The sequence below is a fragment of the Abrus precatorius genome, unplaced genomic scaffold (genome assembly GCF_003935025.1).
Source record: "Abrus precatorius isolate BTA unplaced genomic scaffold, Abrus_2018 Scaffold9, whole genome shotgun sequence".
Taxonomy (NCBI): domain Eukaryota; kingdom Viridiplantae; phylum Streptophyta; class Magnoliopsida; order Fabales; family Fabaceae; genus Abrus; species Abrus precatorius.
In genome coordinates, this window is record NW_020874439.1 from 23,198,601 (window position 1) to 23,222,995 (window position 24,395).

Below are 24,395 nucleotides of genomic sequence, written 5' to 3' on the forward strand. Positions count from 1 at the left end.
TTTGTATAATTTTAAATTTAGAAAAGCTTAATTAGTTAAAAAAAATTAACCAGACTAAAATAGTATATAAATAAAATTAAAGTGATAAAAAATATAATTAATGTCTTAAATAAAAATAAAAATTCGCATGTTTTGACGCTGTGTCGGAGGCAAGTCAATGTTGGTCTTAGCAGTTGCGGCAACCGCTGTACTTCCACTTCACAACACGTGGTACCGGGTTCCTATCCCTCTGTCCGAACACTCCAATCTAACACAAGACGCATGTTTCTTTACTCTTTCAAAACTTATTTTCCTTTTTCACTATTAATTTAACATTAGAATACCCATTGACAATCAGAAGAAGAATCAATAGTAAATGAAAAATTAACCTTGCTTACCACATTTGAGTTTGAGCTATGATGATGGAATTCATAACAAGAAGCATGGAAAACTCCTTCTTCTTCTCTTGAATTTTCTCATTCTTTATAGATTGAAATTTTTGTAATTGTTGTTGGTTTGCAGTTCGACTCTTCAAATGAGGGCTTTTGTTGGATTCATCAGAATACTTGTCATTCTACTTTTCCTCTTTGCTTGCTGGTAATCTGTGCTGCAGTACTAGGGTTTCAAAGTACCTTCATTTTGAATTGGATAAGCAGTTAACTTTTTTAAAATAAGAAATATAACGTCAGAAGATATGCAATCAGAAAATATTATACTTTTAATGTATAGTTATAAACATTAGATTTTTATGTTGAATGCCTTTTGTTTCCATATCTATAAATTTAATCTTTTTAGTATCTGAGTGGGGGAAAGGATAGCTGAGCATCTTTTGTTTTCTTGGTTGGTGTAAATTTATAATTCTGAATTGCTGATTAGTTCTTGCTTTGCTTTTTTCCTTTCCCCCCCTCTCATTTGCTTGCATTGTTTGATGGCTTTAAGAAATTTAACTAATAAATGATTTCGGATAAAATGTGTTGTTCAGTACGGGATGACCAGGATGGGTTCTTCCTCCAGTAAGTACGGACGGTTGTTTCGGGTGGTTGAAGGTGTTTGGTATTTCAGTGGTGGGTGTTTTTACTAAAAACACTCAAAAGCTCAACTTAGAAAGGTTATCCTAGGTTATAGTGTGAATTAGGTAAGAGAAGATACTATTCTTAAGAGAATCCCTTCTTTATATATGAGTTTGAGTCATTTGTCATTCAATGCACCTGTTATGGGTTGTAGGACGTGGGTGTGCATTACTGTCATTGTGTGACACACACAGTGTCCTATAAAGCTGCTATATGTGAAAAATGTTAGGACAGCGTTTGTGGGGTTGACTACTTAACGGTTCCTTCGTCTTGATTCTAATAAGAGGAGAATGATTTGGGTGGTTGTGATCCGAGATAGTGTGGTAATGTTCATGGTGGATTGCAGTTCACGGTGGAGGAGACCAGATGGTTAGTCCTACTCCGGAGACCAACCCCGGATCATGTGTCTTACCAGCAAACACTTGAGTAGGAATTATTACATCAATGGTAATTGATCTTGCTGATTGAGAGTTGTGCATGGTCATGTATATATCATCAAGTCATCGTTGTTTTATAGGTTCATTGTTCAAGATAACTGTTTCCATATTTGGGGGTTATCTATATATACATCTGTGAGTATGAAAAAGGAATTCAGATTGATGTACTTAAAAGTGCCTAAACAATGAAAAATGGAATTCACTTTGTGATGTTTTCAAAAGTTGCAGTTCTTCTACTCATGGAAGTACAAAAACGGAGAGAACTTTAGCGATTATAAAACCAGATGGATTGCTTGGTAACTACACAGATGATATCAAGAGAATAATTTTAGAATATGGTTTCAGCATTTTTGAGGAAAAGATTGTTCAACTTGATGTGGACACTGTGAAAAGATTTTATGCAGAGCACTCTTCAAAAAGCTTCTTTTCCAGCCTTATAAAATATATGACAAGGTATCCTATCTCAATGCATGATGGTGGTATGGAATGTTTCCTGAGCTGTTATGTCAACTTCCTTATGTTGACTGTTTGTTGGATTGCCTTATTGTTAGACCCACTTTTCAATTTTCCTTTTCTTTTTCTTGTTCTAAGTCAACGCAGAAGAAACTTGAGGATTTTTTTTTTTGTCTTGACTATGTACTTGAGGATATTCTCCCTTCACAATCATGCCTGTTAGTGGTCATCACTGTGATTTCTGTTTTACCACTGATCATTTTAATCATATTTAATGTAAGCTTTTGTTTCTGCATGCTTTCTATTATTTTATTATCTTAAACTACCACTTCTCCTTATCCATAATGATCATCAGTGGACCAGTGTTAGCTATGGTTTTGGAGAAGGATAATGCTATTGCTGACTGGCGTGCATTAATGGGCCCTACTGATGCAAGCACGGCTAAGATTACTCACCCTCACAGGTCATACATTTTACTAATTATGTTACACTGCGCTTGTGCAATCTATAACTTTGGTTCAAATTATGTTGATTAGAGCCCCTAGACTATCTCAATTTGAACTGCCAATTTTATTAAATTTGATGTCATGATATCTGACAATTTGCTCTATAGTGAACTAGCTATTCTTTTGTACAGCATCAGAGCAAAATGTGGATTGGATATGGAAAAGAATTGTGTGCATGGATCAGACTCTCCCAAATCTGCTCAAAGAGAGATATCATTTTTCTTCAAAGAGCACTCTGCAGGTCAATAATCTTAATTCTATTTTTAAGCAAATATAGATGAAGTATACACTCTTTAGGCCTAACATGGTTATATAATCAGATGCATTTGCTATATATGTCAATGGACTCTTAGATGGCATGGGGACAAACAAGGAATATGAAATTATTCTAAAGGAAGAACGAAATTAATTATCAATTGAATGTTGGATGCATGAGATAAACTTCCTTTTAGGATTTCTGTTTCCTAAGGCCTTGTTTGGGAGTTTGGAGGGAGAGGGAAGAAAAGTGTTTGAAGGATAAGGGAGGAGAAGGAAAGGGAAGAGGAAGGAGGGTTAATAGAAAACCCCAAATTGGGAGAACTATTAGAAGGGTTTTAGAGGGTTTATAAACTCTTCCCTATATAAAATTTCTTAAACAAGGAATTACTTCACATAAGTCTTCCCTTTGTGTCCCTTTTCTGTTTCTCCTAAGAACCAACTCCCAAACAAAGCCTAATGAGATTTCTGTCGTAACAAATAGAAATAGAATAACGGGAAGAATACTTGTCTTCTCAAAAGAAAATGGCAAAAAGGGGCAACGGTATCTTAAGATACTCAAGTTTTTGCTCAATTTGCTGATATAAGCATCCTTTTTAGGCAAGAATGGCTTTGTTCCAAATTCCAATTATCATAACCTCTTTTTAATTGCCTCACAATGGATGTTAATTACAACAAAATTCTTTACTAACTTTTGCCTCTCCAACTCTTTCGACAGATTTAATTGCAGAACATGATGAATTGTAGCTGGCACAAGTTTGGAGTAGAAACACAACTGTTTTTAGGCTGGCTGCCAGTGTTATATTATTCATATATTGGATTGCTTCTGTGTCTATCACCGCTTCCACTCATTTGCTACTAATTTGTCATACAGTTAATCGTTTACTCTCGATGGAGAATCAGAATTCAGTTGAGTTGGAACATTTTTGTGTGTGACATGACCCATGAGTGACTTTACCTACAATGACGATGAATCAATAGTAATTAGAAATACTTTATGAAATTTTGATCCTAGATATTTGCAGCTTGTTTCCTTTACTCAGTTCATGCATGGTAGTTATCTTAATTTCAGGAACAATAATTATATTTTCACATCAAGTTTTCTTATCTTCACTTTTCATCATTTTTTTCCTGTGTTTAGTAATTGACATCTTAGAGAATTGAGTTAAAATTTTGTTAATCAACTTACTACTTATCGTAGTGAATAATTTTGTATATAACAACTTTTAAACTTATTACTCCTACTTTGCCATTACTAAGCCTAGTTCTTCAACATAAAGAAATTAGAGAAGCCGTTCTTTACTTTATGCATAAAATAATCTTAACAAAATGAATAAATCAAAAGGAATTTATTTTTAAAAAAAAAACGTAAAAGAACAACTGCCGGAGAAATTAACATAAACAGTCAACATGTGTCTTAAGATTTGGACAATTTTAATATACACTTTTAAATTATAAATACCCTAACATTGTAACCACTCATGTAAAATCGCTTAACTTTTTCTGTCTTACTCTTTTTCTCACATCACATTATCTATAATATTTATTACTTCTGTGTTCTTATCTCTTTTGATATATACACCCGAAAGGTGTCTTCAAACATATCATTCTTAAATACATATATAAGAAAAATATGGAGAGACAAAATATTTAGAATATTGTAATTTAACCATTTGAAAATTTCCCATCCAACTAAAGAAGAATAAAATCTTTAAGTCAGTCTTTAATATAAGTTATTTTACTTCTTAAATTTTTATTTTTATATTAATCACTAATTTTATAAAAAATTATTTATTTTAATTTTTTATCATCATTTTACAATAAAAATGAATAAAATAAATATAGTTTTACAAACTCAAATATTAATGAAAGATTTTAAAATCACAAAAAATGAAATGTCTGACTATATTTTTGGAAGTTTAATGTGAAGGTTTATCCAACTAAAAAGAGGAACTTTTTTGCACTGAACGACTGAAGTTAACTTCCAGAAGTGCGGGAGGAAAAATAGAACATTGTATTGCCAAAATGAAAAGTAGAACGAAAATTGTTGTTATCTACAAAAGCCAAAAGGTACTTAAATATTTAAATTAGTACGAGTCATGTCTTGAATGAATAGAAAGTAATGGAATAGGTGTGTTTACAGGCTTTTTTATTTAAATAATACTTATTTAAAAATAAATTCTTAAAATAAGATTTATTCTAAACTATTTCTTTGTTTAGGGCTTTTTTTTGCCAAATCAGCAGCAGTATCGCACATGCATAGATGATAATAAATTTTTATTATTATTTTAATAGAGTATCGTTCCAATATTACCGATATTACACCAAAAATTGACACCTGTCAAAATCAAATGAGTATCGGACAAAATGAAACGATAACATATTTTTATTATTATTTTAATATATTATCGTCGTCCAACATTCGAAATTCATGTTTTTTTAATCAATTTTAATACTATCGTTGCAGATTAACCTATACTCATTTTTTATTATTATTTTAATATTTCGCCAAAAAAATAGGAAATATGACTTCTTAGAGCAGTTCTTTATGAACCGCTCTCATAACTCTATTTTAGAGAGCGGTTCATAAGGAACCGCTCTCATAACTCTACTTAAGAGAGCGATTCATAATGAACCGCTCTCATAAATCTATTTTAGAGAGCGGTTCATAAGGAACCGCTCTCATAACTCTATTTCAAAGAGCGGTTCATAATGAACCGCTCTCAAAAGTCATTTCTTTTATTGGAAACAATCAGTTAAGTAAATTATTATGGACGACAAAATTATCTTTTTAAGTATTTATTATAATTGAATTAATCAGATTTAAACTTTAAGTTGTATAGATTCTAATAATCTATTTTTTTTTTTACAATATCATTTGTTTATTTTTATTTAAATTTAATTTTGTTTAATTTTAAAATTTAAATACACAACATCAAATTAAAATTTATTTTAATCTTAATTTAAAATTAATTTTTAAAGTTTGAAATTTCACACAATATTACAATATAACTTTTGTAATTTATTTTAATTTTAAATTATTCATTGAAATATATATATATATATATATATATATATATATATTAAACTTGCAACAACTGATTTATATGATAAGATATTTGGTATTTTGAATTAGCTTGTATTATATTTATTATATATGATAATATGTTCTAATTTTGTAGGTAATTGGATGATACTGAATTTGAATTTACAACTATACCAATTAGACGAAATAACAAAATTAATACGATTGAATCAAATAACAAAAAAAAATACTTGTTGTCTAACCTCAAAAAAGAACCTATGCAGCTTAATAGAAAAAAAAATTCATAAAAATACTCTCATTTTGTAAGTTCTAAATTATTTATAAAAGTGTGTATCACCATATTTTTAAGTTAGCAACACAATATTTGTTACAATTTTTTTTCTTGTAAAATAGTTTCATTTTGAAAAAGAAAAAAGAAAAATATTTTTGAAAACAGAAATAAATATGCCATGTGTCGAATCGTAAACTAGAGCGGTTCCTTAAAAAAGTATTATTTAAATAAAAAAACATGACTTTTGAGAACTGTTCATTATGAAACGCTCTCATGACTGTATTTAAATAAAAAAAACATGACTTTTGATGTTGTGTATTTAAATTTTATAATTAAACAAAATTAAATTTAAATAAAAATAAACAAATGATATTGTAAAAAAAAAATTAGATTATTAGAATCTATACAACTTAAAGTTTGAATCTGATTAATTCAATTATAATAAATACTTAAAAAGATAATTTTGTCGTCCATAATAATTTACTTAATTGATTGTTTCTAATAAAAAAAACATGATTTTTGAGAGCGGTTCATTATGAATCGCTCTCTGAAATAGAGTTATGAGAGCAGTTCCTATGAACCGCTCTCTTAAGTAGAGTTATGAGAGTGGTTCCTTATGAACCGTTCTCTAAAATAGAGTTATGAGAGCGGTTCATAAGGAACCGCTCTAAGAAGTCATATTTTCTATTTTTTTGGCGAAATATTAAAATAATAATAAAAAATGAGTATCGGTTAATCTGTAACGATAGTATTAAAATTGATTAAAAAAACATGAATTTCGAATGCTGGACGACGATAATATATTAAAATAATAATAAAAATATGTTATCGTTTCATTTTGTCCGATACTCATTCGATTTTGACAGGTGTCAATTTTTGGTGTAGTATCGGTAATATTGGAACGATACTCTATTAAAATAATAATAAAAATTTACTATCGTTTATGCATGTGCGATACCGCTGCTGATTTGGCAAAAAAAAGCCCCAGACAAAGAAATAGTTTAGAATAAATTTTATTTTAAGAATTTGTTTTTAAATAAGTATTATTTAAATAAAAAAGCCGTGTTTACATGGAGACTCTACCTCTTTTACACAGTATTCCTTCACGGGTATTATGAGTAGGTTTGACTATAATCTTTAAGATTATAGTGTTATAAGACACCTTTAAAAACGAACCATGTTTTTAAACAACTATATATATTGCCACTAACATAATTAGAAACAGAATTAAAGATAAAAAAATATTATTTGTCTAAATCTTACGTCACAAATAACTCAAACAAAGTTTTGGAGCGTTTTTAATTAGAATGTTTGATTGGCCCATTAAGCTAAACCTACTAAATGGTTTGAGTCACATTCAAAATTATAATTTAATACAAATATTGTCGAACTAGCTTGAGGCTGTATGAATTGTAATTTTTGAAAGTTAGCTCATTGGTGTATTGTTTTAGTATATTAATACAATTGTTATAAATGAAACATGCAGAAAACAATCAAGTTTCTTTGGAAAAGAAAAAAATGTTAGAAATCCTAATGCATGTGTGAGAGAATGTCGATTGGCAAACAAGGTCCTAATTCAAGGGCAGGTATGGAGGATCTTATGTTTTAGAGAGGGAAGCTTACAAGGGGTCACCATTTGATTACTTTGATGGTCCCAATTCCCGGATTGGTGAGGGTTTGGAGGTTCGAGGGGCTTTCTGTTGCAAACAAGATAACGAATAAACATTTGCTTACTGTTTTATGTATCAAAGTTATTAACTTAGTCAAAATATAATGATCACATTCACTAGTTGGCTGGTGGATACAAGTCCACGACTTCAAAGGTTCAATCGATTACTTTTATTATGGGGTGATGTGCATAGGTTTCCAGAATTAGCAAGCCGTCTTGTATGTTACTCTACTTTGGTATCCATTGCCAAATTCCATGCATCTAGTAGTTTCAATACCCCACGTGCCCCTCCTAGTGGGGGCTACTTCCTTGCCTTTTAATTATAACTAAAGTTGTATTTGTATCTCATTGATCAAAGTTATTTATTTTTTATATGCTTGGTTTAAGTGATTCTTTTAAGCTCCTTTCCCTTCCATGCATCTCGAGGAATAATTCTACCCTCTACACTCGTCAATGAATCTTGTGACGTAGTCGCTGACATACTCTTTCTTTTAAGTTTCAAGATTTTTTTCACAACTTCATTATTCTTATAACATTTTTAGACTTTAAATGAAGTGGGATTGATTGTTTTTGGAATCGATAATATATATCAATAGAGGAATGATCAACTCATAGTATAAATTACATTGAATGGTTGAATATGAGGATGAGCAGTGTAAACGTGCTTATAGTACGGCGTTTGTGGTTAGGGATGGCATGCACGTTTTTGCATATAGGTTCTGTAAGAACTGTGTTCACCAATCAGAGGATTTAGATTAACTAAAACCACCTCGCATTTGCACCCTATCTATTTCATTATGCTATATATTGCATTGCAAGAATAACATCACAAAACATTTAACCAAGGAAATTGTGCTTATGTTTAATTTAATTATCACGTTTGGTTAACATGCTATAACAATAATTTATTCTTTTTCTCAACACAATGGATTATAATAATTGTTGACAAAAAGTAGGCGACGAAGCATTTTGATATATGCAACACATACTTTATGTATAATATTTAATTAATTACGTTTGTAGAGTGTTTCCTCATACCATTTTACACTGGAAAAGTTACTATCTTATCAAATAATTAAAATAATTCATATTTTTCTATTTTTTTCTCTTTAGATTCTTTAATTTATTTACCAATAAATGTTTGTTTTAATTATATCACGTCTTTAAATTGTTAAATCAAAATAACTATAAAAATATTATTTACTATATCTTATTACTGCTTTATATTAAAATTTTGAATTTTTAAACACGATTCAAGATTAAGAAACATAATATTTTAAGTTTGAATGATCTACTTATTTTAAAAACTTGCCTCTTTAGACTTGTAGATATATTACTCATAGATTTTTTAATTTGTTACTCATGATTTTAAATTTGAATCTCTATCTTAGTTTAAAAATTTAATTGCCAAGACTTATCCTTCATTCTCTTGAGTTTATTTTAATGTTGATCTAATTTTTTATTTTTTTTATTTCAAATCTTTTATTTTTTTGGACTTTTTAAGCTAAACTCTATCATATGAGTACGAAAATAATAAATTTTAAGTTTGAGCTGTTTGCTTGTCTAAAAATATCTTAATTATTTAGAATTGTAACAATCTTATTTATATACTCTTTAATTTATTATTATTTATTAATCCATCAATATAAGTTTTTTTTATTATCTAACACCTTACAATATAGCCATCCTTGGTTATGGCAACCGTTTATTCATTGTATGAATGAGATAAGTTGTCGTAACATACTTTAACATCCACTGTTAACTCAGTAATAATGGAAAGTAGAAAACTAATAAATAGACCTACTTTTTTTATAATTAACTTTTATCAACTTAACTTTTCAATATTTTTTAATTACTAATACATTTTAAAGCTATTCACAATCATCGTCATAAGGTAAATAATATTTTTAATCAATTTTATTTTGAAAAATAGCTTATTCTATTTCATGGAGCCATTGAAATACTTTTCGAAACATTTGTAAGAAATTAAAAAAACAAATTAATATCTTCAATTGTGTGCATAAGTAATGCTTAAATCTGACAGGGGCAAAGTAAAATAATTGTTGGAAGTAGAGAACAAGATATATGAAAGGATATTCATATGAGGAAAAGAGAAAGTACAAGGAGTCAACCTGAACCCTTTCGTACACGCGTTGATCCGACAGAAGATTATGGGAACAGTGTTGAATTACCATCTGCCGCAATGCCAGGATGGTGGTATTGGGATGCATGCCCTTCTTAATTTCATAATTTCTAACAAAAAATTAAGAAAAGAAAATAATGAAAACTTGTAATTAATATCTGTAATGACAATGTTAAGGTCAATAACGTAATGACTCAGTCACCAATATTTTCTAGTATCTTAATTAGTATTGAAGATTTGTGAAAATCTTTTAAAACACATGCATGTACTAAATATATAGTACGTATATATCTATTGTTCTATAACAAATGAAAAACAATTCGTGTTGTGCGTGCTGTTATGAGGACACTGTCAAGTGCCAATCTTTCACTCTGTCGTGAATAATATTAGACAATTTCCGGTTTTAATTAAGTTCAACCAGGTTTTTCGAGAATAATTAAGGTTAAAACATACAAAATTAGACAGTGAGTGTTGCACTATGACGTCTGTGGTTTTGGATGAATTTTGATATTACAAAATATATTCTGTGATACACAAAATTAATTATTTTAGATAAATCACTTTTTTCCAATTTTAACATTAAATTCTTTCAAAATCAATTCTAACAAAGTTCAAAACAAACATAATATCAGATTTACAAGTTTTCTTGTGCATATACAAGATGGAAATTAAAGAGGAACCGAGTTTTAAACAAGAACCTAAGGAAAAAAAATGGAACAAAAACAAGCGATAAATATATATCAAACCAAAAGAGAAGCAGTGTTCTAGCTAGCATGGACAAGGTGTCACTATACTGTGATTGTCTGAAGGAATATTATAGCACTTTTCACAATTGTCACAGGTCATGTCTTTGGAATCATTCATGTTGTACATTACTTCAAATCTTGTAATTCTAGTTTTGCATTAAAAGTTAATTGGGGCAGGTGAAATCCAGGAATTGGTCTGGTAAGTGTGAGACATTCCCATGCAAGTGTTGGTGCTCTTCCTTATTCTCTGAGTTGTTTTTCTTGGCCGCCCATGCCTCGTTTGGACTAAGATTAAATCAAGTGTCCATGTGTGCCACAAGTTTCAACACCTATTTCATCAACAAAACTACATTAGTCTTTTTCCTCTTGTTTTTATCCCAACTAATTACAAATCACAATAGTGAATTGCTAAAGAAAATAGCTCCTTTTACACACACTCTTCAAACAAGATTGGCCCTTCAATTTCCAAGACACATGCCCTTTCCATTTCACGTTAGGAAAATATCTATTATGGAAACATATCAGAGTACAAATTTTACTATATTAATGGTTGCTAGTACATTTGTGATATGATATGCAACCACACCCGCATGACCAAGACTATGTGCGAAATTGTAGCTTCGTGGTACGAAAATTGAGTAATATTCTAGTATTGGTGGAACATAGAAGCCTAAATAATTGTAGTGATATTGTACTACGTTAGGAATTTCATATATTTTTTTTGCTGATATACATGTTTCTTTAACTTCTTTTTGAAAATTTGAACACAATAAGATTCATATATAGATAGTATTTGAGGTGATTCTATAATCTTTTTTTTAGTTTATTGAGAATAAATGTTAATCCGTTCCCAATTAAATGAATGCACACCATCAAATTATAATATGCTTAAGCATTTAAATGATCTCTTGATGTTGATAGTGTATTCCTTCGTGAATCTACTATTAAGATTGTATAGAGATTAGCTCCACATTTCTCACTCCAATCCTATAAAGATCAGCATTTCTGTGATCTAATGGTTAAAACCATGACACACAATATCCTAACTCAGCAATACCCGGCAAAAATATTCTCAACCATGTGTAGTTTATAAAGGAAGAGAACTCAAACGAATTACGAAGTAATAATAAGAATAATAAGAGGGAATGTCTTTTATGCTATATATGTGTGTGTAGGATAAGGGTATAAAATAATAAATTAAATAATAATAATTTTAACAATGGAATGAATAAATGAGGGGACATATTTGGTCAGAAACTAAGACACGTATTGGGAAGGAAGGAAGGGTAGTATAGTAGGTGAATAAGGTCATGTTTGGGCACTTGATGCAAAAGAAAAATCAGGTTACACTCAATTTGGCCATGAAATTCATAAAATCTCATCTTAGTTTTCTAATCCCAAAGCTCAACCCTCATTGGTTTTCAAGATCTGCTCTCAAGGAACTTTATTAGTTACTAGTTAAAAAGTGCCTCCATTACCATTCCCACACCTGGCACCTAGCTCTCTCTCTCTCTCTCTCTCTCTCTCACTGTCAGTATCATCCAACCATCATTACGACCTTTTTCTCCTCACTTTATATATTTATTGCTAGCTGGTACTTTCAGCTTATGCACTCTAAGCTCATTCATCCCCCCTATCCTTCACCTTAGTCTTCCCACAATGAAGGTAAGTGATCTTCTCATTGTCTGCCTGAGCAATTGTTATGTTAACTTAGTGTTAGAAAAGTGTTGCTGTAATATAATTGGGATGTTTTCATCACTTGTAGTTCCTCAGCTGGATGCAAAATAAACTTGGTGGAAAACAAGACAACAGAAAACCAAATACACATACTACTACTACATGTAAGTCTTCATACTATTTGGCTAGTTTTTCCCTGTATTAATGCATGATGTTTTTCTAGCACCAATAAGATGTAAGAATTCTCATTGTCTTATACACATAAAAACACACAGTTACTTCTCTTTGAAGGAAGGATAAGAGAATCCCAAACATATAGAGAAAGACAGGGAGAAGACATGTTTATATGTACAATATATTTACATATTTCTCTCTCTATCACTTCATTTTCTTTTTGCATAATTTCCAATCAAACAAAAGACTATATAAAATAAGGTTATTTATATCAAAGGTATCTCGTATATAGGGATATTAAGAACTTCAAAGGTTAAATTGGTATTTATATATTTAACAATTATTTATTTTTTAAGATGGAAGCTTTTAGTAGTTTTTTAAAATTGTTTTCTCCCATAACTTTGATTTATAAACAAACCCCACTATCTGCTAACAAGTTGGCATCCTGATAATATGACTTGATCCGAGGTTAACTTAGCTAAGTGTATTTATAAACTTTCAGTTGGATAACATTAATTAACCCATTCTTTGGGAACCTTATAATGCTTTCCTTTGGTTGTGTGTACAGATCATGCAAAACAAGAGCCTCGAGAAGAATTCAGTGATTGGCCTCATGGTTTACTGGCAATTGGAACATTTGGAAATAACAATGAAATTAAAGAAAACTTAGATAACCAAAATACACAAGAGGATCCATCCTCATCGGAGGAAATAGCAGACTTCACTCCTGAAGAAATTGGGAAGCTACAAAAGGAGTTAACAAAACTTCTAAGACGAAAACCAAACGTGGAAAAGGAAATTTCTGAGCTTCCTCTTGACAGATTTCTTAATTGCCCTTCAAGCTTAGAGGTTGATAGGAGGATCAGCAATGCACTTTGCAGTGAATCAGATGATAAAGAAGAAGATCTTGAGAAAACACTTAGTGTCATACTTGATAAATGCAAAGACATTTGTACAGATAACAGAAAGAAAGCAATTGGAAAGAAATCTCTTTCTTTCCTTCTGAAGAAGATATTTGTTTGTAGAAGTGGATTTGCTCCAACACCTAGCCTTAGAGATACCCTTCAAGAGTCAAGAATGGAGAAGGTACCCATTTGTTTTGAGATATAGTCCACTTTCTCTTAACCTTTCAATTTACCTTTTTAAATGGCTTGCTATGTGCTACTCCAATTTCTCTGTTTTAGTTTACTCACTTGTGATGTAAAATATACAGCTTTTGAGGACAATTCTTCACAAGAAAATATGCACCCAAAATTCTTCTCGTGCATCTTTGATGAAGAAGTGCATAGAAGACAAGAGAATAACAAGAAAGAGGAATGGGGATGAATCAGAAGAGAGAACTGATGATGGCTGTAAATGGGTCAAGACTGATTCTGAATGTAAGTTCTTTCATTTTGACATTCATACACATCTCACAGCAGAAATCAAACTCTCTTTCATAGGTGGCTATGATTAATCAGATCCCCTTTTTCTTCTTGCAGATATTGTTCTAGAGATATAAATTGCCCTATATTTTTACTAGCCCTTTTAGCAAATAATCAGGTGAGCTACTAAAGATTGTGAATAAGGGATAGTCCTAGTCTTTTTTTTTTAATCTGATAATTAGTTTTTCAATTTTGTTAACTTAAACTTTTAGATCGTGTTTAAGCATTCCAAAGTAGTAAGTTTTCATTGAATTTATACTTTCATTATTTTTTAATAAAAATCTACTACTCTTAAATGTTTAAACTCAACTTTATATAAGCTATAGGATGTCAATTTCATAATACTAAATTTGCAAACTGAAAATTTCTTTTTCATCTCAGGTTCAAGCAAGAAGTCACAAGATAATATATGTACATGATATTGGAGGGTAGGGAGTGGAGCTCACATTTTTTGAAATGAAGTTTATCCATGATATGTACCAAGAAATGAGTGGTGCATACTTCAGAGCAGTATCTTTGTTTTATTAACGGTTCTTTCCGTTATTTTTTTCATGGTTGTGTCTGCGGATTGCGGAGCAATTCATGTTGTGGAAATCTCACAATGGTTTAAGATTTCTGATCTGTAATGACAAAGATATTCTGTACACTCTTCACACAACACTTCTCATCCTTTTTTACTCCACTTCGTCATTTACTCTCCTTGTAACATGTTGGAAATGAATAATAGTCACTATCATAGATAGATATTTGATGTTGTTCTGTTGCACCGTCATTGAACATGCTAGCAAATTTAAGCTTTTTTTAGTCAAAAGATATTCAGATAAATATCGCAAATATCAGGCAAACCTTGCAAGTAGTATAATTTGATTAAAAAGAAATTCCAACACTAATGTGATGATTGATACAGTTTATAGATGTTTTCTGCCTTTGAGTTTGTGTTAGAGTTGGACCGTAACTCCCATAATGGCAGCAAATACTTAATTAAAATCATTTAATTATTTCTCTGTTAAAATTTTCTATTTTTTAAAACTTTTTATGATTTAATTATTTAAGTTACATTAACTTCTATTAAACAGTATTATATTTTATTCTCATCAAAATTTAAGTTATTTCGTTTGAATAATTATTTAAGTTTTAAAATTTTGTTTTCTTATACAGAAATATTTAAAGCTTTTATAGATCTCGATAAAAGAAACATTTTAAAACTATAAATTATGTCAATGAAAATTATTTTGGGTTTTTTACTGTTTTAAATCTAATATTTTTAATCCGTAAATTTAAAATTTGAACTAATTACTTAATATTAATTCATGAATTAATATTTTCATATTTCTTAAATGTTTTCATATTTTCATATAAATTCATATTTCTTAATATTATGTCAATGAAAATTATTTTGGGTTTTTTACATATTTTTAATCCATAAATTTAAAATTTGAACTAATTACTTAATATTAATTCATGAATTAATATTTTCATATTTCTTAAGTGTTTTCAAGTAAACTACATAAATTAAGTACTTAATATGCTTCTTTTTTTTTTCTTTTGTAAAAGAAAAGAAGCAAATATGACTATACAAGTTTTTACTCATTAAACGAAAACAATTATCTGAGTTTTATGGGTGTCTTTGTTTTTTGTCAAAAACTCATAATTTAACAAAATCTTAGTCCTGACAAAATAAAATCAAAAGTTGTATAATTGAAATAATTATTTATTTTGACAGAGTAATTCAAAACTTTGATGAATTAACAATAAAACCTAACACTATTATAATAAATGTTGATAACAAAAAACTTGATATTAAATAAAAAGTTAAAATATTAAATAAAAAATTGAAAAATCCACCTAAAACCTAAATTAAAATTTAAAAATGAAGACACTGATTTTGCCCGCAGAAAGGTAAAGATAGATTTGATGGTTAAAGTTGGGTCCAAAACAAACACCAAACCCAATAATAATATGAATGGCAGAAGTAGCAGCTGCTTCCCTATCCCAAATCTCAATCTACAAACCCTAGAAAATTAAAATACCCCCCTTTTGTTTCTCCCAAACTTTCCCACATTTTCTCTCACTTTCCCTTTAAAAAACTCTCTCTTTCCGCTATTCCGCTGCGATTGGATCTCTGGGAGACACCCCTTTTATTCCATCTTCTGCGATTTCGATCTGAAACTTGAGGTCTCTTAGTTCCGTTGATTTAGGGAAAAACGTGTCTTTTGGAATTGGAAATTGAAGTTGAAGTGATTGGGGGTGAAATAGAAGGGTTGAATTGGTGCTGGCAATGCCATTGGTGTGGTTAGTGGATAATTTTTCGGTGGTTTTTGAGATACCGAAAAAGCACAATGTCTTGGGCAGGCCCTGAGGATATCTACCTTTCTACTTCACTTGCTAGCTATCTTGACAGTGAGCTCTCTCTCTCTCATTGACATACACTTGAATTTTTTATGTTTATTTACTCTGTGTAATGGATAATTTTTTTGCTGCTTAAAAGTTGTGAACTTGGTTGGACACTAGTAAGAAGTTAATATGTGAGATTTTTTATTTTTCTTTTACTTATTGTTCAACTTGTTCATTGTTTTTGCCGAAGCTGGTGGTGATTCAATGTTCATTAAGGGAAGGGAAAGGACACGCTTTCAACTGATAGTAGATGAGTTGTGTGCCTCTGTTACGAGGCTATGCATATAGAAGAAGATTTCATGCTTCCAAGATGTCATTAGGGGAATGAGTAGTGACAGATAGCTCAAATGTGATTGTGAAGTGATAATGATAATCTTCAGTTGCTAAATGTATGAAAGTAAAAATTATAAATGGTAATAAGATCGAGAATATGCTTGATATCCAAGATTCTATGAATTAAGAACTAGAATTTGTGAGGACCCGTGGAACATGGAAACAAATAGACATGTTTGGTTTGTTATATGATCATATGATGCATTTATAACATGTATGGTAAAGCCAAAGGAAAATCCCAATGATTGACCTTTTATTTCCTTCAATTTCAATTCCATGAATCTTTGTTACCCACTCTACTTGGTGTTATCTCCTTGATTCTACCGTAATATCCAGTATCCATTGGTAGTACCAATTAGTTGTTATACTTGCTAATGTCAGAAAACTATAGTTGCTTCTGCTAAAGTGAACACATAAGAAGATGCTATGTTATGGTGGACTAAGGATGCAGATGATATTGCTTTCAAATTGTAATTTGTGGGATTGAATATTTTATATGTTACATTGCTTTTGGCATATCTAGCTTACGAGTCCTTCTGAAAGGGATTTAGGCTAGATATTGTTCAAAAGCAGTGAAAACCATTTGGAAGTGGTAAATTGTTCTGAGTTTTCAATGGAGTTGAAGGTGATTTCATATTTTGCACTAATTTTTATTGCCTGACACTGTTTGTTGTTGTAGAGAAACTTCTTGTATTGCTGAGAGATGGTAGAAAGCTCATGGGGACACTTCGTTCATTTGATCAATTTGGTACCGACTTCTCCTCTGATTATGTAAAACTTTGACATGCTATAGATTGATTTTCTAAAATTTCCCATCAACATATGCAGCTAATGCTGTTCTTGAGGGTGCCTGTGAGAGGGTTATTGTTGGTGATCTGTATTGTGACATCCCTTTGGGTCTCTATGTGATCCGCGGGGAAAATGTTGTTCTAATTGGTGAGCTGGTATGATAACTAATTATTTCCCTTTGCTTCTAAAAATATTTTTCTTTTCAATCTTAGTTTTGCAATCATGTGTCTTTCAACTTTTAGGACTTGGAGAGGGAGGAACTTCCCCCACACATGACACGTGTTTCTACAGCAGAAATCAAGAGGGTAAACATTCCTATACACTGACACTTTTTTTTATTTAATTAATTTTCCTTGTGCTATTTTCTGTCTCTTATTCTTTCCTTACTTTAGTAAAGAAAATACTATTTTGTGACCTGGATGTTCATTGTCAAGGTGCTGCTTGTTGTAATTTCATTGTTTTCCTACTTTTCTCTGCAAACCTTGATTTCATCATGAAAGCACATGTGAATAAAACAAATTGTGTACTTTTGTTTCTGATATCTACTATTTGTTTGGTAAATTACCTTGACTGGGAAATAATGGCAAGTTATATGATGATGAACTAGAAAAGTGGACAGGCTTAGGGTGCATTTGGATGGGCCTCCAAAAAAAAGTACTTACGTATGAATTCTGCCTATCTAATTCTTGCTCATTGAGTTAGTAAGGATGTCCTTGGAATTGTCTTCTTTCTGTACATGTTTGTATGATAACTTGGTTGCATTGTGATAAGCCTTTCCAGACCTGTCTCTTCCTGGCTGTGCCTATAGTACACTTATAGGGCAAAGTACTCCTCTGATGATGGTTTCAAATACTCTAGGAAGAAAAGGAAATTTCAATATTATAATTACGCAGAAAAATGTTGCAAACGCTTGATGGCCTATTTATAAACAAGTAAACTACTAATTCAAATTGTATGAGTTGGGCATTTTAGTCCCTCATTTGAAAAACCAACCCTTTGTTAGGGACTAAAAATATTTTTAAAACTGTAGATGCTAAAATGCTGAACCCTTACAATCTCGAGGACTTATTTGAGGCTTTACTTATAAACCCAACATAACCGGACATCCTAATAAGATAAACAGTTTATACTGAAATAAGATAAAAACTCTAAATAACAAATAGTTTTAAATTGAACCACTAATTTGAAAATTAAAATCCTAAAACTACTTGCCCATTTTACATCACTACATGAAAATATTATGAACACTCTTTTGAAGAGATAGCTGTCTCCCCAATTTTAAGTCATGTTGTATCATTTACTTGTATAAGCGACACATGCTTGATAAGCTCTAGTGGTCGTATTAGCCTTGATCAAGACTGTTTATTTCTTATGATTGAAGGGTTTGACTAATTTTTGTATTGGGTCCATTGGTTTTCTATTATAATTTGGAATTAGATGATCCACTTTTGTAGACTTGTGATAAATGTACTATTTTGAACTGGAACTGTGATTTTTCAGGCACAGAAAGCAGAGAGGGAGGCTTCAGATCTGAAAGGGACTATGAGGAAAAGAATGGAATTCCTTGACTTGGACTAGTCAACCTCTCCATCAATCCTCACTCACCCTTCTCTCCGTCCGCAAATATTAATAGCGGCTATTCTTCAGTTATTTGTTCTGTATTTCTCTGCTAAATGTTGTTGGCTTTCATGGGAAGGGTGAATACTATTGAAATTTCTTTTGTAATATTAGCCCGTGGAATCAATACTATTATTCATTTGCTTTTAAAAATTGTCAATTAATATAGCATGATTTCAGTTCATAAACAACATTCTGATTTGGAAATGAAAGGCTTCTAATTATTCAAAATGAGCATTTTCTTTTTTGTCAAATAATGGGTATGTTTTAAGTTCATTGATTTTGCAACCTTAAAAACGAGGTGGCACAATATAGTACTATCCATAGTCGTGATGTAATCTAACTACTTCATTTGACTAAATGTCAGAAATTCACGAGGTAGAATGGTTTGCAGTTATCGCAGTGGCAACTTACTTGTGGAAGTTATGCACATGTTTACATAAAAAATATTATATCGCATCAAATTATTATTGACTCCAACACCTACCCTTGTTCACTTTGAAAAATCATCACTCCTAAATGTCTGTTTTTATAGATAATAATAATAATACTGACTTTTTAAGCCATGTCCTTTGCTGTTTAAGAGTGATAACATTACTACTTAAAAGAAATTATAATCATTGCAAATAAATAAATAAAAAGGTACGAAAGCTACTAGTTTTCTTTTTTACCATTAATAATATAGACACCGACACTCGAGTGTCATTCTCTGCACCAACAAAAGAACAAGAAAAATGCGGGAGAATACAGTCGGTAATATAGGAAATACTTATTCAGTTAAAATAAAGCATACCATAGAAATTAAATTGTCATCTACCAAAAAAGAAAGAGAAATTAAATTATCGTACATCAAACTAATTTTATAATAAAATTTTAATTAGTAAATATACTAATCTCATATTACCCAAATACCATATTTGGTGTGGTAATTCAGAATATCAAAAGCCAAGCCCAACGGTTTGCCAGCTGTTTTCCCCTCACATTTGACTTCCAACTCAAAATTCTTTTTTTAATTAGTCCCATATGACCATATACTGTATTATGTTCATACAATTAATTTTCATTGATCTCATTACTCGTTTCTTGTTTATATATCATTTAAAAAAAATTCTAAAAATTAAAACTAAAATCTTATAACTTTTTGTCCAAATTCCAAGCAGAAAATCAAATACTAAGTGTCGGTACATTACATGAAGGCCAGGTAATGCGGTCGGTGGTGATTTATATTTACACTTATACTGCGCCTCTTTTTAAATCTATTGCAAATTTGAAATTGGTTATTTTAAAAAAATTACAATAAGTTTAAAAATTAATTTCTAAAATAAGTACTTTAATTTTTAGAAAATAAATAACATATTAAAAAGTACAAAAAAAAAAAAAAAACACCTTGCCTGTTTCCTTAAAAAATGTTTTGCTAGCATTTTTGTTCCCATAATCATCCTCCATTTCACTGATCTGCCTCTTGATTAAGTCTTAACCTCAGTTAAACCAAACTGAAGAACAGAGTGAGTATTCTGGTATAGAACCTCAATCTCAACAAGCTCTCACTCTTTTTTCATCTTCTCTCACTTGACAGTTCCGAGTTCAGACAAAAAACCCCCCCAATCTTCAGTGGTGACATCCTCCGTAGATCCACAACCCTCTTTCTCTCTCTCTAAAATGTGTGGGATGTGGATTCTCGCGTTTCTGTTGCTGTTTTCTCTCTGCACCGAAGCTTCGGTTCACGATTACAGGGGTGAGAAATTCTCTGCCAAAGGTAACGCCTTTGTCGTTCATGGGGGCAGCGAAGGAATTTACTCTTCTGCCCCTAATCTCAACGACACTGCTACTGATGCCGACTCTTACATACGGTCATTTCTCTTCACTTCCATTAAATCACTTGCATTTTAAGGTTTTTGTTCATTGGATTTTGTTGGGCAACCACTCCAGATTCAGAATTGTCTTATATCTATATATATGTGAAAGAAATGTAATTGACGTGTTTGGCATGTTTGTTGAATTTTTGCGCACAGCTTTCAGTGTAGTTTGTGTGAGAGGAATGGTAAAATGTAGCAATTATTGTAATTTGTGGTAGATGTGCTCAATTTACTTCAATATGTAAAGTGTAAGATTTTACTTCTCAGATTTGAAAAGTAAAGTTGCTAGGGTCTACAAGTTTGGTGAAAATTGTTTTTCTTGTGGCTGTGAGTGTCAAAGCATGATATGTTTCTTATATGCCACTGTTAGTGGTAGTCATTGTTTTGTTTTGTTAACTGTGTTTGGTGTTGTTTTGTTGATTGGGTTTTGCTGTTGTAATATGAAAATCAGGTTTGAGAGGGTCACATTTCGTAGAAACAAGGAATTTTCTAACTTCAGCTCATGGCCGATTCAAGCTGTTGTTTTTGAAGTTGAAGATAGAGAGACAATTGGTGGTTCAGCCTATGGGGGTCAGAGGGCTGTCTGTTGCACTAGTGATCTAGCAAAACTTGGTGTGTGCAAAGAAGGACAGGTCATTCACCGCCCTTCTGCAGAGAATTCGGATTGGCCTCAAGTTTTTGGTGTCTCTTTTGACATGGATGACGAAATGGCGGTGCTGCCATTGAAATCTATAGAAATCACAAAAACTGGAATGTATAACTTGTATTTCATCCATTGTGATACGAGACTTAAGGAATTGGTTGTGGAGGGGAAAACTGTATGGAAAAATCCCTCTGGTTATCTGCCAGGTAGGATGGCACCTATGAAAATCTTCTACCAATTCATGTCTTTTGCGTATGTATTGCTTGGAATCTTTTGGTTCTCTCAATATGCTAGATTTTGGAGGGAAGTATTTCCACTGCAGAACTGCGTTACCCTAGTGATAACTCTGGGGATGTTTGAAATGGCTCTGTGGTACTTTGACTATGCTGAATTCAGTGAGATTGGAATCAGGCCAACTGGGACCACCATATGGGCAGTCACCTTTGGGACTGTTAAGCGGACAGTGGCACGTTTGATTATTTTGATGGTTTCAATGGGCTATGGTGTTGTCAGACCTACCCTTGGTGGGCTCACATCAAAGGTGATTATGCTTGGAGGAACCTTCTTTCTTGCATCTGAAGTTCTTGAATTGGTAGAAAATGTTGGTGCAGTAAGTGATCTTTCTGGAAAGGCAAAATTGTTTTTGGTTCTTCCAGCTGCAGTATTGGATGTGTTCTTCATTCTTTGGATTTTCACTTCACTATCTGCAACTTTAAATAAGCTTCAGGTAATTCATCTGCAAGAGTCGTCACAATACTGTTTATTTTGTGAAAATCGCATGAGCTTTTTTTTCTGTCTCATATACATTAGTTTTTTCATATAGTTGGGACACCTGCAGGGCTACAAAATTCTTACTTTCTTTAGTAGCTTGCTATTCATAATTTTCATCCGTTAGTGTTTATTTAAAGTACTTGGTAGCAGCTGGCAGGAAGGGTATTACTATGATATGTTTTCTGAATTTTATGGAAATATATACAAAATGGAAGTATTTGCAATATATTTATCCAGCAGGAGACTCCAGAAGTGAATTGTAATAAAATTTTATGGTTTCATTTATAATGAATAAATCAAGATGTATCGAGTATTGACAGATAGGCTGCATTGAGTTATGTACTTAAAAGTAATCATGAAACATGCAATAGTTTGTATTTTTCATGCTTGATATTTTTCCTGGTGTGTTATGATATTTTTGCAAGAAAATAACAATTAATGGCCAATTTATAATATTATTTTTTTTAGTAAATAATGGGACTTCCTTTCCAAGCTTGAAGGATAAGACCCTGACGATCTTATTCCTCAAATCCTATTCTGCTTTGTAGCTTTCTTGTACAAGTTAGGCTGATTATCTTAGACTTCTGATGTGATGCTGCATCACTTAATGTGATGAATGGCACTTCCCTTTGTCATGTATTTAGTATAACTATCTAAATTTGACCCTGCTCTGTTTATACGCTGTTACAGGCCAGAAGGATGATGATAAAATTGGATATTTATAGGAAATTCACTAATGCTTTAGCAGTAGCTGTGATCGTATCTGTGGGCTGGATATGTTATGAGGTAATCCACAGCCTGAAACACATTTCAAGTGCTTTGTATGTTAACTAGGTGGCATAGTTGAGTTGAGATCATTGGTCTATGCAATCAGTGGACTTACATGCTATACACAAATTAAAATAAACTGTTAAGTTTTGATCGAAACACCAGAAAATGTGCTACAAAGATTTTATTTTCAATGGCTTGCTTATTAATTTAATACATCAATCAGTTTTAGATATTTCAAATTCTTATTTTTCTACTTCCTCTTTCAGCTTTACTTCAAATCAAATGATATATATAATGAGCAGTGGCAGAATGCTTGGATCATCCCCGCCTTTTGGCAAGTTCTGTCTTACTCTCTCCTTTGTGTTATCTGTGTTCTTTGGGCTCCATCTCAAAATTCAACACGGTAAAAATCCCGCTTCCATCTTTAAGTTCTTTTGTCATCTATCTTTATTCTTCAATACCTGCAAGAGCAAGATGAGCTCTTTCTTCTGTGCTTTCTGTACATGTACATCATTTGTATCTCACTGTTATTTATTTCTGTTCTTGACAGATATGCTTACCGTGATGATGGGAGCGACGAGTTTGATAGGGATGAGACTACTTTAACACTCATAAAACCATCACCTATTTCTTCAAAGGATGTTCGAAATATGGCAGATGCTAGACCAGTGCAAAGCAGCAACGGAAATTCAAATGATGATTTAGAAGAAGACAAGATAGAATAAGTTAGAATTTAGCTCTGATTCTGTACTTCCATTTTTATCCTAAAAATTAGCTCTATGACACTTCTCCTTTTATTCTTTTATTTCCCTCATTAGTCATTGTTCTCACTTGATGCTTTTTCAGCATGCAGTTCCTTACAAGATTGGACTACATGATAGGGTTCTTTGTGTTCCTGTAATGCCAATGCTTAAGAGTATAATTCAGTCACTTTTTACTAATACAAAGGGAATTTTCTTCCAATTATGAGATGTGCATATTTATCCATGTGCTTGCAAGCATACATGTGGGGACACTTGCGAGAACTTTTTTGTTTTCAAGTTTCCAGCTGTATAGCATGTATTTATTATCTTACTATTCAGTATTGATTGATATACATGATCTTTTGATCCATGGATCTTCTAGTTTTATTTTTACACTAAAGTTTAAGGGAGAGGACATTGTTTCATCGTAAAGATAGAGTTGAGTTGATTTATCAATGACAAACTATATCGAATTGAATAATCGAACCTTTTCTTTTATTATTGTTTACAATGAATCCAAACGTTTATTTGCGTATTAATAGCTATTTTACTTTTAGGACAGTCCACGTTTGAATTTGCTTTTTTTCTTTGCGAAAACAGTTGTTTAATAGAAAAAACGTCAGCAATT

General features: G+C 31.5%; 4 protein-coding genes across 8 annotated transcripts; all 4 read left to right on the forward strand.

Annotated features, from left to right (window-relative positions):
* The first annotated feature begins 314 nt into the window (after nt 1-314).
* Nucleotides 315-3,656, forward strand: LOC113850434 (probable nucleoside diphosphate kinase 5). Of its 3 annotated transcripts, none has more exons than XM_027480982.1 (5): nt 315-576; nt 1,715-1,939; nt 2,295-2,402; nt 2,553-2,686; nt 3,419-3,656. In XM_027480982.1, exons 1-5 carry the CDS (start codon nt 515-517, stop codon nt 3,445-3,447), a joined length of 558 nt encoding a protein of 185 aa, XP_027336783.1. In that variant the 5' UTR covers nt 315-514; the 3' UTR covers nt 3,448-3,656. The 3 variants fall into 3 exon arrangements, with proteins under 3 accessions (XP_027336783.1, XP_027336784.1, XP_027336785.1); XM_027480983.1 differs by having other exon boundaries at nt 2,577-2,686; XM_027480984.1 differs by having other exon boundaries at nt 1,832-1,939.
* An 8,538-nt stretch (nt 3,657-12,194) lies between these two features.
* Nucleotides 12,195-14,501, forward strand: LOC113850574. Its single transcript, XM_027481156.1, has 6 exons — nt 12,195-12,240; nt 12,341-12,416; nt 12,995-13,512; nt 13,640-13,805; nt 13,908-13,968; nt 14,232-14,501. Exons 1-5 carry the CDS (start codon nt 12,235-12,237, stop codon nt 13,925-13,927), a joined length of 786 nt encoding a protein of 261 aa, XP_027336957.1. The 5' UTR covers nt 12,195-12,234; the 3' UTR covers nt 13,928-13,968; nt 14,232-14,501.
* A 1,250-nt stretch (nt 14,502-15,751) lies between these two features.
* Nucleotides 15,752-19,233, forward strand: LOC113849839 (sm-like protein LSM1B). The gene is made up of 5 exons (XM_027480037.1): nt 15,752-16,250; nt 17,257-17,325; nt 17,406-17,521; nt 17,609-17,671; nt 18,867-19,233. Exons 1-5 carry the CDS (start codon nt 16,190-16,192, stop codon nt 18,942-18,944), a joined length of 387 nt encoding a protein of 128 aa, XP_027335838.1. The 5' UTR covers nt 15,752-16,189; the 3' UTR covers nt 18,945-19,233.
* Nucleotides 19,234-20,372: 1,139 nt separating this feature from the next.
* Nucleotides 20,373-24,303, forward strand: LOC113849837 (transmembrane protein 87A). Of its 3 annotated transcripts, none has more exons than XM_027480036.1 (6): nt 20,373-20,833; nt 21,291-22,209; nt 22,944-23,039; nt 23,291-23,427; nt 23,575-23,749; nt 23,878-24,132. In XM_027480036.1, exons 1-5 carry the CDS (start codon nt 20,643-20,645, stop codon nt 23,747-23,749), a joined length of 1,518 nt encoding a protein of 505 aa, XP_027335837.1. In that variant the 5' UTR covers nt 20,373-20,642; the 3' UTR covers nt 23,878-24,132. The 3 variants fall into 3 exon arrangements, with proteins under 3 accessions (XP_027335837.1, XP_027335836.1, XP_027335835.1); XM_027480035.1 differs by having other exon boundaries at nt 20,391-20,833; nt 23,871-24,303; XM_027480034.1 differs by having other exon boundaries at nt 20,391-20,833; nt 23,575-24,195.
* Nucleotides 24,304-24,395: the final 92 nt, after the last annotated feature.

Bases quoted from the DNA above. Each gene is read 5' to 3' on its own strand.
- LOC113850574 (XM_027481156.1), top strand. The intron at 13,513-13,639 runs GTACCCATTTGT...TAAAATATACAG, and splicing joins AAGAGTCAAGAATGGAGAAG to CTTTTGAGGACAATTCTTCA. The intron at 13,806-13,907 runs GTAAGTTCTTTC...TTCTTCTTGCAG, and splicing joins GGTCAAGACTGATTCTGAAT to ATATTGTTCTAGAGATATAA.
- LOC113850434 (XM_027480982.1), top strand. From the start codon at position 515: ATGAGGGCTTTTGTTGGATTCATCAGAATACTTGTCATTCTACTTTTC. The intron at 2,403-2,552 runs GTCATACATTTT...TTTGCTCTATAG, and splicing joins AAGATTACTCACCCTCACAG to TGAACTAGCTATTCTTTTGT. The intron at 2,687-3,418 runs GTCAATAATCTT...CTCTTTCGACAG, and splicing joins CTTCAAAGAGCACTCTGCAG to ATTTAATTGCAGAACATGAT.
- LOC113849839 (XM_027480037.1), top strand. From the start codon at position 16,190: ATGTCTTGGGCAGGCCCTGAGGATATCTACCTTTCTACTTCACTTGCT. The intron at 17,522-17,608 runs GTATGATAACTA...TTCAACTTTTAG, and splicing joins TTGTTCTAATTGGTGAGCTG to GACTTGGAGAGGGAGGAACT. The intron at 17,672-18,866 runs GTAAACATTCCT...GTGATTTTTCAG, and splicing joins CTACAGCAGAAATCAAGAGG to GCACAGAAAGCAGAGAGGGA.
- LOC113849837 (XM_027480036.1), top strand. From the start codon at position 20,643: ATGTGTGGGATGTGGATTCTCGCGTTTCTGTTGCTGTTTTCTCTCTGC. The intron at 20,834-21,290 runs GTCATTTCTCTT...TATGAAAATCAG, and splicing joins GATGCCGACTCTTACATACG to GTTTGAGAGGGTCACATTTC. The intron at 22,210-22,943 runs GTAATTCATCTG...ACGCTGTTACAG, and splicing joins CAACTTTAAATAAGCTTCAG to GCCAGAAGGATGATGATAAA.